At 46.1% G+C, this 18,656-nt stretch overlaps 1 protein-coding gene across 1 annotated transcript in view; it reads right to left on the minus strand.

Annotated features, from left to right (window-relative positions):
* ryk (receptor like tyrosine kinase) overlaps positions 1–18,656 on the minus strand; it is a 319,820-nt gene that overhangs the window by 108,986 nt on the left and 192,178 nt on the right. Inside the window, exon 10 of the mRNA XM_038815667.1 lies at positions 13,519–13,605. Coding sequence (XP_038671595.1) covers positions 13,519–13,605 — 87 coding nt within the window. The remainder of the gene's footprint in view (positions 1–13,518; positions 13,606–18,656) is intronic.

An 18,656-nucleotide genomic window follows, 5' to 3' on the forward strand; every position in this document is an offset into this window, starting at 1 on the left:
AGGAAATTGGATAAGTGCCGAAAGAGAAAAGATCTGAAGGGCTGTGGGAAAAGGGCAGAGCAGCTGGACAAGCTGTGCTACTCTAACAGAGACAGTAAGATCACACCAGGTTGAAGGTGTTGTAACCAATCTAGAACTCTATGAATCGTAGAATTTACAGTGCAGGAGGCCATTCAGCCCATTGAGTCTGCACTGGCCCTTGTAAAGAGCCCCCCACTTAAGCTCCTTTGTACAAAAAGGGGCAAGTTAGTATGGCCAATCCACCTAAACTGCACATCTTTCGACAGTGGGAGGAAACCGGAGCACCCGGAGGAAACCCACGCAGACATGGGGAGAAAGTGAAAACTCCACACAGTCACCGAGGTCGGATTTGAACCCAGGTCCCTGGAGCTGTGAGGCAGCAGTGTTAATCACTGTGCCACCGTGCCGCCCTGACAGACTAGCAGAAGACGGAAAGGTGGCATTCCAAAAGAATCAGTGAGGACCACTGTTGTTTACCATTTACATGAAAAGAGAGACAGAATAGTTTCTGTTATTGGGTGCTTTCCTTTAAAGGCTAACTGATCTTTAATCGACAGTCATAGGTCCCACTAACTTTCAAGTACGATCTACTATAGCTGGCGTGACTAGAATGTTGCAATTATCCTGAGTTATAAATGGTGAAAAAAATAGCAGGTTCACCACCTGGCAAACTTTTCTGCATCCAGTCATACACTATTATGACCAGCCTTCAGTTCGTTATCCCATAAAATGAAAATATTTACTTGTTTTCTGTTTTTGCTCCCACAACAGCAGGTGCGAGTCACCAAATAATTTAGATATTACTGAACATAGAACAGTACAGCACAGAACAGGCCCTTCGGCCCTCGATGTTGTGTCGAGCAATGATCACCCTATTCAAACCCACATATCCACCCTACACCGGTAACCCAACACCCCCCCCCCCCCCAACCTTACTTTTTAGGACACTACGGGCAATTTAGCATGGCCAATCCACCTAACCCGCACATCTTTGGACTGTGGGAGGAAACCGGAGCACCCGGAGGAAACCCACGCACACACGGGGAGGACGTGCAGACTCCGCACAGACAGTGACCCAGCCTGAAGTATCCCTTTGTTTTACAGGAGGCTTCAGATAGAAAAATCATGGAGTAAATTTAATTCAGATATTGCATAATTAGATCATAAGATCATAAGACATAGGAGCAGAAGGCAGCACGGTAGCATTGTGGATAGCACAATTGCTTCACAGCTCCAGGATCCCATGTTCGATTCCGGCTTGGGTCACTGTCTGTGCGGAGTCTGCACATCCTCCCTGTGTGTGCTTGGGTTTCCTCCGGGTGCTCCGGTTTCCTCCCACAGTCCAAAGATGTGCAGGTTAGGTGGATTGGCCATGCTAAATTGCCCTTAGTGTCCAAAATTGCCCTTAGTGTTGGGTGGGGTTACTGGGTTATGGGGTGGAGGTGTTGACCTTGGGTAGGCCGCATGCGGCCCGCCAAAGGTCTTTATGTGGCCCACCAAGATCAAGTCATTAAAAAAATAATTTCTTTCTTTAAATTTTTTTTTTTACATTTTTTTTAATTTTAAGGTTAATGGGGGGGGGCTGTTGGGTTGCTGGTATAGGGTGGATACGTTGACTTGAGTCGGGTGATCATTGCTCGGCACAACATGTGTTTCATGTGAAGTTTCTACTTTTAAATATTAACAAATAAAAATTAATTGCTTTTTTTTCTTTAAACTGAGTTACTTTGTTTTGCAAATAAATGTGTTTCATGTAAAGTTTCTACTTTAAAATATTAAATAATAAAAATTAATTGCTTTTTTTCTTTAAAAACCTTTTATTTTGGCTATTTTAAATATTAATTATTTTACTTAATATACTATGCGGCCCTTTAAAATTGTGAATTTCTGAATGTAGCCCTTGCACGGAAATGTTTGCCCACCCCTGATCTATGGTAACCGTGGTTGGCTCTGTTGCTTCACAGCTCCAGGGTCACAGGTTCGATACACGACTTGGGTCACTGGCTATGTGGAGTTTGCACGTTCGCCGTGTGTCTGCATGCGTTTTCTCCGGGTGCTCCGGTTTCCTCCCACAAGTCCCGAAACATGTGCTGTTAGGAAATTTGGACACTCTGAATTCTTCCTGTGTACCCGAACAGGCACCGGAATGAGGCGACAGGGGGATTTTCACAGTAACTTCATAGCAGTGTTAATGTAAGCCTATTTGTGACAAAGGTTATTAATTATTATTATTAGAATTAGGCCACTCAACCCATCGAGCCTGTTCCGCCATTAATCATGCCTGATATTTTTCTCATTCCCATCCTCCTGCCTTCTCCCCATAACCCCTGATCCCCTTATTAATCAAGAACTGCTCCATCTCGGTCTTAAAGACACTCAGTGACTTGGTCTCCACAGCCTTCTGCGGCAAAGAGTTCCACAGATTCACCACCCTCTGGCTGACGAAATTTCTCCTCATCTGTTTTAAAGGATCGTCCCTTTAGTCTGAGATTGTGTCCGCTGGTTCCAGTTTTTCCTACAAACAGAAACATCCTCTCCATCTCCAGGCCTCGCAGTATCCTGCAAGTTTCAATAAGATCCCACTCTCATCCTTCTAAACTCCAAAGAGTACAGACCCAGAGTCCTCAACCAGTCCTCATACGACAAGCTCTTCACTCCAGGGATCATACTTGTGAACTTCCAAGTGTGACCCTTTCTTGTGACCCTTTCCAAGGCCAGCACATCCTTCCTAAGATACGGGGCCCAAAACTGCTCACAATACTCCAAATGTGATCTGACCAGAGCCTGATACAGCCTCAGAAGTACATCCCTGCTCTTGCATTCTAGCCCTCTCGACATGAATGCTATAAGACATAGGAGTGGAAGTAAGGCCATTCGGCCCATCGAGTCCACTCTGACATTGCATTTGCCTTCCTAACTGCCGACTGAACCTGCAAGTCCCTTTGTGATCCTAATTTTCTAAGCATTCCTCCATTTCGAAAACCGTCTATGCCTCCAATCCTCCTTCCAAAGTGCACAACCTCAAACTTTTCCACAATGTATTCCTTCTGCCACTTCTTTGCCCTTTCTCCTAGCCTGTCCAAGTCCTTTTGTAGCCCCACGGCTTCCTCAATACCACCTGTCCCTCTTCAGATCTTTATATCATCTGCAAACTTAGCAATAGTGCTTTCAGTTCCTTCTTCCAGATCACTAATATATATATTGTGAAAAGTTGTGGTCCCTGCACAGACCCCTGAGGCACACCACTAGTCACCGGCTGCCATCCTGAAAAAGACCCCTTTATCCCCACTCTGCCTTCTGCCAGTCAGCCAATCGTCTATCCATGCCAGGATCTTACCCTTAACACCATGGGCTCTTAACTTATCCAACAGTCTCCTATGCGGCACCTTATCAAAGGCCTTCTGGAAATCTAATAAATCATGTCCACTGGTTCTCCTTTGTCTAACTTCCTTGTTACTTCTTCAAAGAACTCCAACAGATTTGTCAGACGTGACCTCCCCTTGACAAAGCCCTGCTGACTCAGTCCTATTTTATCAGGCACTTCCAAGTACTCTGCGATCTCACCTTTAATAATGGATCTTACCAATGACCGAAGTGAGACTAACTGGCCTATAATTTCCATTCTTCTGCCTCCCTCCCTTCTTAAACAGTGGTGTTTCATTAGCCACTTTCCAATCCTCTGCGACCCTCCCTGTCTCCAGTGACTCCTGAAAGATCACCACCAATACCTCCAACTCTCCTCAGCTATCTCTGGGTGTAGTCCATCTGGTTCAGGTGATTTATCCACCTTCAGACCTCTCAGTTTTCCCAGAACCGTCTCCTTAGTGACGGCCACTGCACTCACCTCTGCCCCGATTCTCCTGGAGCCCCGATTCTCCTGGAGCGTCGATGTCCCACTGGTGTCTTCCACCGTGAAAACTGATACTAACTGTTTCTCCATCCACATTTTCCAGTGGTCCAATGTCTATTTTTGCCTCTCTCACCTTTTATATATTGAAAAAAAACTCTTCTCATCATCTTTTATATTACTAGCTAGCTTGAACTCAGATTTCATCTTCGCCCCCCTCATTGCTTTTTTAGTTGTCCTCTGCTTGCTTTAAAAGGCTTCCCAATCCTCTGGCTTCCCACTAATCATGCCTCTTTGTATGCTTTTTCTTTTATGCTGTTCTCGACTTCCCTCGTCAGCCATGGATGCCTCATCCTCCCCTTAGCATGTTTCCTCCTCATAGAACCATAGAACAGTACAGCACAGAACAGGCCCTTCGGCCCTCGATGTTGTGCCGAGCAATGATCACCCTACTTAAACCCACGTAACCCGTATACCCGACAATCCCCCCATTAACCTTACACTACGGGCAATTTAGCGTGGCCAACCCACCTAACCCGCACATCTTTGGACTGTGGGAGGAAACCGGAGCACCCGGAGGAAACCCACGCACACACGGGGAGGACGTGCAGACTCCACACAGACAGTGAGCAAGCCGGGACTCGAACCTGGGACCCTGGAGCTGTGAAGCATTGATGCTAACCACCATGCTACCGTGAGGCCTCCTTGGGATGAATATCTGATGTGCCTCCTGAATAACCCCCATAAACCGCTGCTATTGCTGTTCCACTGTCTTCTCTGCTTGGCTCCTTTTCCAATCAACTCTGGCTGACTCCTCCCTCATGCCTTTGTAGTTACCCTTATTTAGTTGTAATGCCGTGGCATCTGATTGCAGTTTCTCCCTCTCAAACTGCAGGCTAAATTCTATCATAATGTGGTCACTGCTCCCTAAGTGTTCCTTCACCTTAGGTTCCCTAATCAAGTCTGCACCAAATCCAGAATTGCCTGTTCCCTAGTAGACTCTGTCACAAGCTGCTCCAAAAAAAAATCTTAGAGATACACAAATTCCTTTTCTTGGGATCCACGACCAACCTGCCTTTCCCAGTCCACCTGCATATTGAAGACCCCCATGATTATTGTAATAGTGCCTTTTTTACATGCCGTTTCTATTTCTTGATTTATTTTCTGCCCCACATCCTGACTACTGCCATTACTCCCATCAGGGTAGTTTTACCTTTGCGATTCCTCAACTTTACCTGCAGAGAGTCTATACCTTCTGATCCTATATTAGTCCTTGCTCTCAATTTAAGTTCATTTCTTACTAACAATGCAACTCTGCCCCCTTTGCCCACCTGCCTGTCCATTCAATAGGACACATATGATCATAGAACAGTACAGCACAGAACAGGCCCTTCGGCCCTCGATGTTGTGCCGAGCAATGATCACCCTACTCAAACCCACGTATCCACCCTATACCCGTAACTCAACAACCCCCCCTTAACCTTACTTAAATTATCACGGGCAATTTACCATGGCCAATCCACCTAACCCGCACATCTTTGGACTGTGGGAGGAAACCGGAGCACCCGGAGGAAACCCACGCACACACGGGGAGGACGTGCAGACTCCGCACAGAGTGATCCAGCCGGGAATCAAACCTGGGACCCTGGAGCTATCCTTTTATATTTAGATCCCAGCCCTGATGCCCTTGCAGCCATGTCTTTGTGCACATCGTACTGGCCAATTTCAATGCGCGCAACAAGCTCATTCCCTTTGTTCCGTATACTGCGCGCATTTTGGTACAATGCCCTCAGTCCTGCATTGACCAGCTCCCTTTTCACACTTGTCACCTTTTTTGCTCTGCCTGAGGATACTGTTGTTCTCTTATTTTTGTTTTCTATTTCCCCTTCAGCTATGACAGCACGGTAGCATGGTGGTTAGCATAAATGCTTCACAGCTCCAGGGTCCCAGGTTCGATTCCCGGCTTGGGTCACTGTCTGTGCAGAGTCTGCACGTCCTCCCCGTGTGTGCGTGGGTTTCCTCCGGGTGCTCCGGTTTCCTCCCACAGTCCAAAGATGTGCGGGTTAGGTGGATTGGCCATGCTAAATTGCCCGTAGTGTCCTAAAAAGTAAGGTTAAGGGGGGGGTTGTTGGGTTACGGGTATAGGGTGGATACGTGGGTTTGAGTGGGGTGATCATGGCTCGGCACAACATCGAGGGCCGAAGGGCCTGTTCTGTGCTGTATTGTTCTATGGTCTATGACACCTTCTAAGCTAACATTGTGGCTCCCATCCCCCTGCCATACGAGTTTAAATCCTCCAGAGTGACTCTAGCAAACCTCCTAGCCAGGATATTGGTGCCCCTCCAGTTTAGATGCAACCCGTCCTTCTGTGCAGGTCACACCTGCCCGGGAAGAGATCCCAATGGCCCAGAAATCTGAAACTCTCCCTCCTACACCACCGATGTAGCTGCACTATATTCCTATTTCTAGCTTCACTGGCACATAGTGGAGGGAGTAATCCTGAGATTACAACCCCAGAGGTCCTGCTTTTTAGGTTACTGCCCAACTCCCTGAACTACTTCTGCAGGACCACATCACTCTTCCTGCCAATGTCGTTAGTCCCAATGTGTACTACAACCTCTGGCTGTTCACCCTCCCCTTCAGGATGTCCTTAACCCTGGCGCCAGGGAGGCAACACACCATCCTGGAGACTTTCATTTCCACAGAAGCGTGTATCTGTGCCCCTTACTGTAGAGTCCCCTATATCTAACGCTTTCCTGCACTTTGCCCTCCCCTGCTGAGCAACAGAGCCAGTTGTGGGGCCACTGTTCTTGCTGCTGTTGTTGTCCCCTGATAGGCTACCCCCCCAACAGTATCCAAAATGGTATCCCTATTAGAGAGGGAGACAGCCAAAGGGGATTCCTGCACTATCTGCCTTTACATAGAATTTACAGTGCAGGAGGCCATTCGGCCCATCGAGTCTGCACCGGCTCCCGGAAAGAGCACACTACCCAAGATTAACACCTCCACCCTATCCCCATAACCCAGCAACCCCACCCAACACGAAGGGCAATTTTGGACACTAAGGGCAATTTATCATGGCCAATCCACCTAACCTGCACATCTTTGGACTGTGGTAGGAAGCCGGAGCACCCGGAGGAAACCCACGCACACCACGGGGAGGATGTGCAGACTCCGAACAGACAGTGACCCAAGCCGGAATCAAACCTGGGACCCTGGAGCTGTGAAGCGATTTTGCTATCCACAATGCTACCGTGCTGCCCTTTCTAGCAGTCACCCATCTGTCTGCTTGCACCTTGGGTCTGACGTCTATCTATGACACTTTCCGCCACCTTCATGCTCCAAAGTCTATCCAACTGCTGTTCCAACCGAACCATGCGGTCTGTGAGGAGCTGCCATTGGTTACACTTCCTGCAGACGTTGGAGCGTCACGGATCTCCCACATCGCACAGTTAGAGCACTGCATCACACTGAGTGACATTATGCTCTAGTTAATTAATTCAACATAAATACTTAAATTATTAGATTCAGTTTCAACTAACTATATGACCCTGGCTCTAGATTTCTACTGTAAAATTAAATGCCAAATACTAATCTCTGCCCTCAGGTTTAGTTACGCCTCTGACTCGTTAATTAATTAGTTTTAATTGGTTTTCTCAATGTTAGTTTTTTTCCCGCAAATTTGATAAGATTCCCTATCAGCCAATCAGGTCACAGCTTTACTGTGATGTCACTTCAGTGTTTTCCCCCCATAATTTGAAAAGGTCTTCATATCAGTTACCTTCCCAGGATGCTCTCTGGAGCTCTCCCTGCAGATTACCAGTTGCAAAGCCAGAAGAAAACAAATGGAAAAAGGACCACCTTCCACTCTGCACCAAATTACCACTCTGTTTTTCTCAGGGTAGAGGGGTCAATTAATAGGGGGCACAGGTTAAGGTGCGAGGGGCACGATTTAGAGGCGATGTACGAGGCAAGTTTTTTTTTTCTTTTAACACAGAGGGTAGTGGGTGCCTGGAACTCGCTGACGGAGGAGGTGGTGGAAGCAGAGACGATAGTGACGTTTAAGGGGCATCTTGACAAGTACATGAATAGGATGGGAATAGAAGGATACAGACCCAGGAAGTGTATAAGATTTTAGTTTCGACGGACAGCCTGGTCAGCACAGGCTTGGAGGGCCGAAGGGCCTGTTCTGTGCTATACTTTTCTTGTTCTTTGTTCTTTTGCTCCAAATTACCAAGTTTCAATCCTCAATCGGGTTTTCTCACTAAGGCTGTCACGCAAAGCTTACTGAGTGTGCACTTTATGCCTCTCTCTTATATAGAGCCCAGCTAAACTGAGATGACCCACACAAGTTAAGCTGGTTTCTTCTGGTTGTCTTCTACAACCCTTGAGCGGGTAGGATCAGCAATACATCCATAAGCATATTTTGTTACGCTACTCACAGGCTATATTTATTTTTAAAATAGGAAACAATTTTAAACTTTGTAAAACCTTTTAAAAAGCTAAACAGACTTTGTTTTGGAAAATTATTGACAGCAAAAAAATTACTACCGCAAAAACGATAATAGAGAAGTCTAACATCTGAGTTAGGATGCTTGAAAACCATATCTCTCCTATGGAGTGGCTCATGAATATTAACATCAGCGTAGACAAGGGTAATGTAGGAAACCTCTGATCAAAAAAACTGCATCTCAAGACTGAGGACAGAACATGTGGAGTCAGGGGGGAGATAACAGAATGGATAACATATTGACTAACAGAAAACGGAGGCTGCAACTCAGACGAGCAGAAGATGGAAAAGTGGGAATCCAAAAGAATCAGTGCCAGGACCACTGTTGCTTCCATTTACATAAATAATTTGGATTTGGGAATGAGAAGTGTAACTTTAAAATTTATTGATTATCAAATTAAGGGGAATAGCTGTGCTAAGAAAGTCAACAAAAAGACATTAATAAAACAGCAAAATTGGACAGTAATTAATAGAATAATAATAATTATTATGTGCGGCAGAACAGCACAGTGGGTAGCACTGTTGCTTCACAGCGTCAGGTCCCAGGTTCGATTCACAGCTTGGGTCACTGTCTGTGTGAAGTTTGCACGTTCTCCCTGTGCCTGCGTGGGTTTCCTCCCAGAAGTCTCGAAAAATGTGCTGACGGTAATTTAGATATTCAGAATTCTCCCTCTGTGTACCCGAACAGGCTCCTGAATGTGGCGACTAGGGGCTTTTCACAGTCACTTCATTTCAATGTTAATGTAAGCCGACTTGTGACAATAAAGATTATTAATTAATATAGGCGACTGTGAGATGGTATATTTTTCTCGGATGAATAATAATATATTCTTTAGAAATTAAGAGTCTAAACCAGAACAAATGGATCTGGGGTTATGGGTACACAAATTCACAAAGTAGAATTTGGGGCAGCAGGGTAGCATGGTGGTTAGCATAAATGCTTCACAGCTCCAGGGTCCCAGGTTCGATTCCCGGCTGGGTCACTGTCTGTGTGGAGTCTGCACGTCCTCCCCCTGTGTGCGTGGGTTTCCTCCGGGTGCTCCGATTTCCTCCCACAGTCCAAAGATGTGCGGGTTAGGTGGATTGGCCATGCTAAATTGCCCGTAGTGTCCTAATAAATGTAAGGTTAAGGGGGGGGGGGGTTGTTGGGTTAGGGGTATAGGGTGGATATGTGGGTTTGAGTAGGGTGATCATGGCTCGGCACAACATTGAGGGCCGAAGGGCCTGTTCTGTGCTGTACTGTTCTATGTTCTAGTCATGCAGGTTACCATGGCCATAAAAGAACAATAAACCATTGGGATTAAGTTCTAGAGGGATACAATTGAAAACAAAAGTCATACTAAATGTGCATCCATGACCAAGTTTTGGTTGGCATATTATCAAAAGGAAATGGAGTGTGTGCAAGGGTCCTTTTTGATCATTCCCTTATTTCCCTTTACTTTATCTTTTGATCCATGGATGCTTCATGGACTTGTATCTTAAAAGTCAAGCAGCAGAGATGAATGAGGAATTTAAAAAGTTGCAACATTGCTCACGGTGCCTGCTTTGGACAACAGAACTCAGACCCAGAGTGGTGGGGTGGGACGGTTCGATTGATTGGCTGGCGGCCAATGCATTGACCACAGTGGGTTAAGACAGCTGGCTTGTAATGCAAAACAAGAGCAGCAGCGCGGGCTCAATTCCCGTACCAGCCTCCCCGAACAGGCGCCAGAATGTGGCGACTCGGGGCTTTTCACAGTAACTTCACTGAAGCCTACTTGTGACAATCAGTGATTACAGTAGTCCCCCGTTATACCGCGCTCCGCAATACCGCGGTTCGCGATATACCGCGGTGGGGCTTATGGACCCCAACTGTCAGTTGTGTCAATTTCAGCGGCCGGCTCACTTTGATCCGGAGAGGGAAGCTGCTCTCTCACTGAAGCAATCAGCGGCCGCTGAAATTGACACTGCTGGCTGCTCTCTCCCTCCAATCAGAAACATTAAAACTTAAAAGTTGGATTGGAGGGAGAGAGCAGCGGGCAGTGTCAATTTCAGCGGCCGGCTGATTGCTTCAGTGAGAGAGCAGCTTCCCTCTCCGGCCGCTGAAATTGACACTGCCCGCTGCTCTCTCCCTCCAATCCAACTTTTAAGTTTTAATGTTTCTGATTGGAGGGAGAGAGCAGCCGGCAGTGTCAATTTCAGCGGCCAGCTCACTTTGATCCGGAGAGGGAAGCTGCTCTCTCACTGAAGCAATCAGCCGGCCGCTGAAATTGACACTGCCCGCTGCTCTCCCTCCAATCAGTACCCCAGCAGCCACAGCCTGTACCCCAGCAGCCACAGCCTGTACCCCAGCAGCCACAGCCTGAACCCCAGCAGCCACAGCCTGAACCCCAGCAGCCACAGCCTGAAGCCCAGCAGCCACGGCCTGTACCCCAGGAGCCACAGCCTGTACCCCAGCAGCCACAGCCTGTACCCCAGCAGCCACAGCCTGTACCCCAGCTACAGAGGGGAGGGGAGGGGCGATGTGAGACCATGCTGGTCTTGCAGAGGCCCGTATGACCCCCTCCTGTGTTCTCTGCTCTCTCCCTCCAATCAGTCGGCAGTGTCAATTTCAGCGGCCGGCTCACTTTGATCCGGAGAGGGAAGCTGCTCTCTCACTGAAACAATCAGCCGGCCGCTGAAGTTGACACTGCCGGCTGCTCTCTCCCTCCAATCAGAAACATTAAAACTTAAAAGTTGGATTGGAGGGAGAGAGCAGCGGGCAGTGTCAATTTCAGCGGCCGGCTGATTGTTTCAGTGAGAGAGCAGCTTCTCTCTCCAGATCAAAGTGAGCCGGCCGCTGAAATTTACACTGTTTTAATTAGATCCACGATGGGGGTTTTAAATTTATTTTAAAATCTATGCTAGCGCTTCCCATTGTGAGTCTACGGGGGTCTGACCTCTCCCCCCCGCCCCCCGTAGACTCTCAATGGGAAGTGCTAGTATAGATTTTAAAATAAATTTAAAACCCCCATCGTGGATATCCGCGGCTCGGTTGCAACGCGGGTGGCTGTCTTGGACCCCAACACCCGCGTTATAAAGGGGGACTACTGTATCATTATTATAAAAGGCCATATTCTACCCAGTAACAGGTGGTGATTGGATCTTGCCTGAGTGGGATGATTTCCAGAGACCTAAGGAAAGTAGAGTCAGGTCCCTGGACACCCAGGGGAAAGGACCTCTCCTCTCTCCCTCATATTATTTTCTCCAGAAAAGCTGCTGTATTTCTGAAATGGCAGAGACCGGAATGAATCAACAGTGAAAACCATTACAGACTGGAAAGCAGAAATCTCTGCCTGGAAGCCTGGTTTGAAAGAAAGTGTGCAAGAAACAACCATCTAAAACAAAGACTTGTACTTATTTTTTTCACTCCTCTTCCCCTCTGTTTGTTTGCCTGGTGTATGTAAATAATACTTAACCAGTTATAGCTAATAGCAAATGTTGTTCCTTTGTTTAAGGGTAACAAGGATAATCCAGAAAATTACAGGCAAGTGAGCCTATGTCAGTGGTAAGGAAATTATTGGAGAGGATTCTTCGACACAGAATTTACTCCCATTTGAAAACAAGTGGACGTATTAGCAAGAAGCAGCATGGTTTTGGGAAGGGGAGGTCGTGTCTCACGAACTTGATCGAGTTTTTTGAGGAAGTCACAAAGGTGATTGATGAAGATCGGGAAATGGATGTTGTCTACATGGACTTCAGTAAGGCTTTGATAAGGTCCTCATGGCAGACTGGTACAGAAGGTGAAGTCACATGGGATCATAAGTGAGCTGGCAAGATGGATACAGAACTAGCTCGGTTATAGAGGATAAAGGGAAGCAGTGGAAGGGTCCTTTCCTGAATGGAGGGCTGTGACTAGTGGTGTTCTGCAAGGATCAGTGCTGGGACCTTTAGTGTTTGTAGTGTATACAAATGATTTGGAGGGAAATGTAACTGGTCTGATTAGTCAATTTGCGGATGACATAAAGGGAGGTGGAATTGCGAATAGCAATGAGGACTGTCAGAGGATAAAGCGGGATATAGATCGGTGGGAGACTTGGGCGGAGAGATGGCAGATGGAGTTTAATCCAGATAAATGTGAGGTCATGCATTTTGGAAGGTCTAATACAGGTGGTAAACAGCAGAACCCTTAAGAGTGTTGTCAAGTAGAAGCATCTGGGTGTACAGATCCACAGGTCACTGAAAGTGGCAACGCAGGTGGAGAAGGTCGTCAAGAAGGCATACGGCATGCTTGCCTTCATCGGCCAGGGCACTGAGTATAAAAACTGGTAAGTCATGCTACAGCTGTATAGAACCTTAGTTTTAACACACTTGGAATATAGTGTTCAATCCTGGTCGCCACACTGCCCGCAGGATGTGGAGGCTTTGGAGAGGGTACAGAAGATGTTTACCAGGAAGTTGCCTGGCATGGAGGGCAGTAGCTATGAGGATAGGTTGGATAAACTCAGTCTGTTCTCTGATAGAACTGATAGAAGTCTACAAAATTATGAGGGGCATGGACAGTGTGAATAGTCAGAAGCTTTTTCCCCCAAGGTGGAAAATTACAATGGGACATAGGTTTAAGGTGCAAGGGGTAAAGTTTAGAGGAGATGTGTGAGGGAAGATTTTTGCACAGAGAGTAGTGGGTGCCTGGAAAACATTGCCAGAGGAGGTGCTGGAAGCAGGAACGATAGTGACGTTTAAGGGGCATCTTGACAAATACGTGAATAGGATGGAAATAGAGGGACATGGATCCTGGAAGTGCAGAAGGTTTTCGGTCAGACAAGCAGCATCGTCGGCTTGGAGGGCTGAAGGGCCTGTTCCTGAGATATACTTTTCTTTGTTCAGTTGTATTTGCTGCATCTTTAATTATAGTTCTTATTATAAATAAACAATAATTGTGTTTAAATTTACAAACTTGGTGACTGTAATTATCAGGCAGCCAAGGACCAAAGACCTTGGTTATTTTTAGAAGAATTAATGGTTAAGTCACTTGTGTTGCAACTCCAAGTCAAAGGGGACTGGAATTGACCATTGCAAAGATGACAGCAGAACAAGGTGGTTAGACTTATCAGGAAAGATCGGATTACCTGGTCTATTGGTGGGACGCACGTTCGAATGTAATTCTATATGATCTGCTTACCTTTGACTGCTTTCGCAAAAACGTACTTCTCTTTACTTGGGTCTTTTTCATCAACTAAAATCCCATGAAAGATACGCCCAAAAGTACCTGAAACAAATGAAAACAATTTAGAAATTTACAGACTTACCAAAGGGATAGTTAATCAACTCAGTTAACTCAACTTCAATTTTAACTTTCTAAATCTGTGAAAAATAATGTTTTACTGAATTCATCTGGGCTGAAACCATTATAGAACAAAGAAGAACAAAGAAAAATTACAGCACAGGACAGGCCCTTTGGCCCTCTAAGCCTGCGCCGATCCAGATCCTCTATCTAAAACTGTCGCCTATTTTCTAAGGATCTGTACCCCTCTGCTCCCTGCCCATTCATGTATCTGTCTAGATACATCTTAAATGAGGCTATCGTGCCCGCCTCTTCCACCTTCGCCGGCAATGCGTTCCAGGCACCCACCACCCTCTGCGTAAAAAACTTTCCACGCATATCTCCCTTAAACTTTTCCCCTCTTACCTTGAACTCGTGACCGCTACAGCCCTTCCCTCATCAATCAACTTTGTCACTTCCTCAAAGAATTATATTAAGTTGGTAAAACATGACCTTCCCTGCACAAAACCATGTTGCCTATCACTGATAAGCCCATTTTCTTCCAAATGGGAATAGATCCTATCCCTCAGGGTTTTCTCCAGCAGCTTCCCTACCACAGATGTCAGGCTCACCGGTCTATAATTACCTGGATTATCCCTGCTACCCTTCTTAAACAAGGGGACAACATTAGCAATTCTCCAGTCCTCCGGTACCTCAAGCGTGTTCAAGGATGCTGCAAAGATATCTGTTAAGGCCCCAGCTATTTCCTCTCTCACTTCCCTCAGTAACCTGGGATAGATCCCATCCGGACCTGGGGACTTGTCCACCTTAATGCCTTCTAGAATACCCAATCCATCTTCCCTCCTTAACTTGACCTAGAGTAATCAAACATCTATCCCTAACCTTAATAGCCGTCATGGCTCTCTTCTCGGTGAATACCGATGCAAGGTACTCATTAAGAATCTCACCCATTTTCTCTGACGCCACGCATAATTTTCCTCCTTAGTCCTTGAGTGGGCCAACTCTTTTTCCAGTTACCCTCTTGCTCCTCATGAATAAAAGGTTTTGGGATTTTCCTTAACCCGGTTTGCTAAAGATATTTCAAGATTCCTTTTAGCCCTCGTGATTCCTCGTTTCACATTGGTCCTACATTCCCGATATTCTTCCAAAGCTTTGTCTGTCTTTAATCGCCTAGACCTGATGTATGCTTCCTTTTTCCTCTTAGCTAGTCTCACAATTTCACCTATCATCCATGGTTCCCTAATCTTGCCATTTCAAGCACCCATTTTCACAGGGACATGTCTGCCCTGCACTCTACTCACCTTTCTTTAAAAGCCTCCCACATATCAAATGTGGATTTACCTTCAAACAGCTGCTCCCAATCCACATTGCCCAGCTCCTGCCGAATATTGGTATAGTTGGCCTTCCCCCAATTTAGCATTCTTCCTTTAGGACCACTCTCGTCTTTGTCCATGAATATTTTAAAACTTACGGAATTGTGATCACTATTCCCAAAGTAATCCCCAATTGAAACTTCAACCACCAGGCCGGGCTTATTCCCCAACACCAGGTCCAGTATAGCCCCTTCTTGAGTTGGACGATTTACATACTGCTCTAGAAAACACTCCTGGATGCTCCTTACAAATTCTGCTCCATCTAGATCTCTAACACTAAGTGTATCCCAGTCAATGTTGGGAAAATTAAAATCTCCCAACACCACCACCCTGTTGCTCCGACATCTTTACATAATCTGTTTACATATATGTACCTCTCTCACGCTCTCTGTTGGGCGGTCTGTAGTACAGCCCCAACATTGTTACCGCACCCTTCCTATTTCTGAACTCTGCCCCTATCGCCTCACTGCTCACGACTCATAGTGCCCTCCTTCAGCACAGCTGTGATATCCTCTCTGACCAGTAATGCAACTCCTCCACCCCTTTTACCTCCCTCTCTCTCTCCTGCCTGAAGCATCGATATCCTGGGATATTTAGTTGCCAATCATGCCCTTCCCTCAACCAAGTCTCAATAATAGCAATAACATCATACTCCTAAGTACTAATACAAGCTGTAAATTCATTTGCCTTACTTCTTGCATTAAAACAAATGCACCTCAGACCACCAGTCCCTTTGAGTTCATCATCTGCTCCCTACCTACTCTTCCCCTTAGTCACGCTGACTTCATGATCGAGTTCCTTACAGGCTTGAGTTACTACCTCCTTAATGTCCACTAACCTCATTTGGTTCCCATCGCCCTGCCACATTAGTTTAAACCCTCCCCAACAGCATTAGCAAAAGCACCCCCAAGAAAATTGGTTTCAGTCCGGCCCAGGTGTAGACCGTCCAATTTGTAGTAGTCCCACCTCCCCCAGAGCCGGTCCCAATGCCCCAAAAATCTGAATCCCTCCATCCTGCACCATCTCTCAAGCCACGCATTCATCCTGCCTATTCTTTCATTTCTACTCTTACTACCACGTGGCACTGGTAGCAATCCTGAGATTACTACCTCTGAGGTCCAACTTTTAACTTGGCTCCTAACTCCCTAAATTCTGCTTGTAGGACCTCATCCCGTTTTTTCACCTATATCATTGGTGCCTATATGCAGCACGACAACTGGCTGCTCCCCCTCCCCCTTCAGAATGTTCTGCAGCCGATCTGAGACATCCCTGACCCATGCACCTGGGAAGCAACATACCATTTGGGAGTCTCGTTTTCAACCACAAACCGCCTATCTACTCCCCTTACAATTGAATACCCTGTGTCTATAGCCCTTCCACTCTTTTCCCGCCCTTCTGTACAGCAGAGCCAGCCATGGTGCCATGAACATGGCTACTGCTGCCATCCCCTGGTGAGCCATCTCCCCCAACAGTATCCAAAACGGTGTACCTGTTTTGGAGGGAGATGACCACAGGGGACACCTGCTTTTTCTCTGCCTTTTGGTCACCCATTCCCTTTCTCCCTCAGCAATCCTAATCTACGGTGTGACCAATCAGCTAAACGTCCACGACCTACTCAGCATCGTGGATGCTCCAAAGTGAGTCCATCCGTAGCTCCAGAGCCATCATTCAGTCTAACAAGAGCTGCAGTTGGACACACTTCCTGCATGTGAAGGAGTCAGGGACATTATTAGAGAGTGTAATATTCTCAACGGGGCAACAGCACTGCGTCATAGTTCCCTCTCATTTAAGTCTCATATAGTCACTTAAGTCAGCCAAATGTATTTATTTTCTGCTCTTATGTATATTTAATCCTGTAGCGGCAGATTTGGTTTGTGACAGAACTACACAGAGATCCTTAGTGTTCTACACTCTGTGATTGTGGTGATTGTAGTTCATTCTTTTTCTTTTTATCTTTCTTGAGTCCATAGCCCAGATCTCCTACTGAGTGTTTTGCAGCCTCCAACTGCAGTGGAAGAGAATGGCCAATGTCAATAACGGTCAAAGGAACGAAAAAGCAAATAGCATGAAAGAACATACCAGGCGCTGTAGACTGGAAGGCAAGACTGAACAAGGAGGGATGTTCAGGTCCATTGTACCCTGAAGGCGGCAACGCAGGTCGACAGAGTGGTCAAGAAGGCATACAGCATGCTTGCCTTCATCGGACGGGGTATTGAGTAGAAGAGTCGGCAGGTCATGTTACAGTTGTATAGGACTTTGGTTAGGCCACATTTGGAATACTGCGTACAGTTCTGGTCGCCACATTACTAGAAGGATGTGGATGATTTAGAGAGGGTGCAGAGGAGGTTCACCAGGATGTTGCCTGGTATGGAGGGTGCTAGCTATAAAGAAAGGTTGAGTAGATTAGGATTGGTTTCATTGGAAAGACGGAGGTTGAGGGGAAACCTGATTGAGGTCTACAAAATTATAAGAGGTATGGACAGGGTGGATAGCAACATGCTTTTTCCAAGAGTGGGGGTGTCAATTACAAGGGGTCACGATTTCAAGGTGAGATTGGAAAAGTTTAAGGGAGATGTGCGTGTAAAGTTTTTTTACGCAGAGGGTGGATACATGTGAGGTTATCCATTCTGGACGAAAAATAGCAAGGCAGATTATTAACTGAATGGAATGCAGCTTCAAAATGCATCTGGGGAGGGGAATCTGGGTGTCTTTGTTCATGAATCGTAAAAAGTTGGTATGCAGGTACAGCAATTAATAAAAAAGGCAAATTAAATTTTATTGTGTTTTGCAAAAGGACTGGGGTAGAAAAGTGGAGAAGTGTTGTTGCAATTGTGTTGATGAGGTCACATCTGGAGTATTGTGCCCAGTTTTGGTCTCCTTATTTGAGGACGGATGTGGTGGCATTTCGGCAGTTCGGAAGAGGTTCACCAGACTGATACTGGGGATGAAAGTGTTGACATATGAGGAGAGATTATACCGTTTAGGCTTATACTCGCTGGAGTTTAGAAGGTTGAGGGGATCTAATCGTGGTGTATAAAATACTAAATGGGATTGATAAAGTAAACGTAGACCAAATGTTTCCCCTTATGAGGCAATCTGGAATGAGAGGTCACAGATATAGGTTGAGAGGTGGTAGAATTTGAACTGAGATGAGGAGGAACCACTTCTCGCAGAGTGTGGTGAATTTGTGGAACTCGCTGCCCCATAGTGTGGAGGAATCTGAACTACCAAATGGTTTCACGAAGGAGATAGATATATTTCAGATTTTAAAAACAGGTTAAAGGGATAGGGGCAGCAGGTGGAGAGATGAGGAGAGATGAGACCAGGAAGAGATCAGCCATGATCTGATTGAATGGCGGAGCAGGCTCGAAACTGCCTACTTCTGCTCCTAATTTCTAGGTTCATATTATATCTGCAGTATCTAGCCAAATTCCACTTTCCAGCTCTTGGCCCATGGTCTTGCAGGTTACAGTATATCTAGTTCACATCATTTTTAAATACATTAAGATGTCTGTTTCTACTTCCTTTTCAGAATCCCAAAGCTGTTTTTTTAAAGGGTACATACTTGCTCTGAGCTCTCTATCTCTTCCACGGATACCCACCACTGACTTACCTTCGAGTAGTTGTTTCAAGTCCACTTCAGCTAAACCAGATCTCATTTTG

Source organism: Scyliorhinus canicula, chromosome 13 (assembly GCF_902713615.1).
Source record: "Scyliorhinus canicula chromosome 13, sScyCan1.1, whole genome shotgun sequence".
Classification (NCBI taxonomy): Eukaryota; Metazoa; Chordata; class Chondrichthyes; order Carcharhiniformes; family Scyliorhinidae; genus Scyliorhinus; species Scyliorhinus canicula.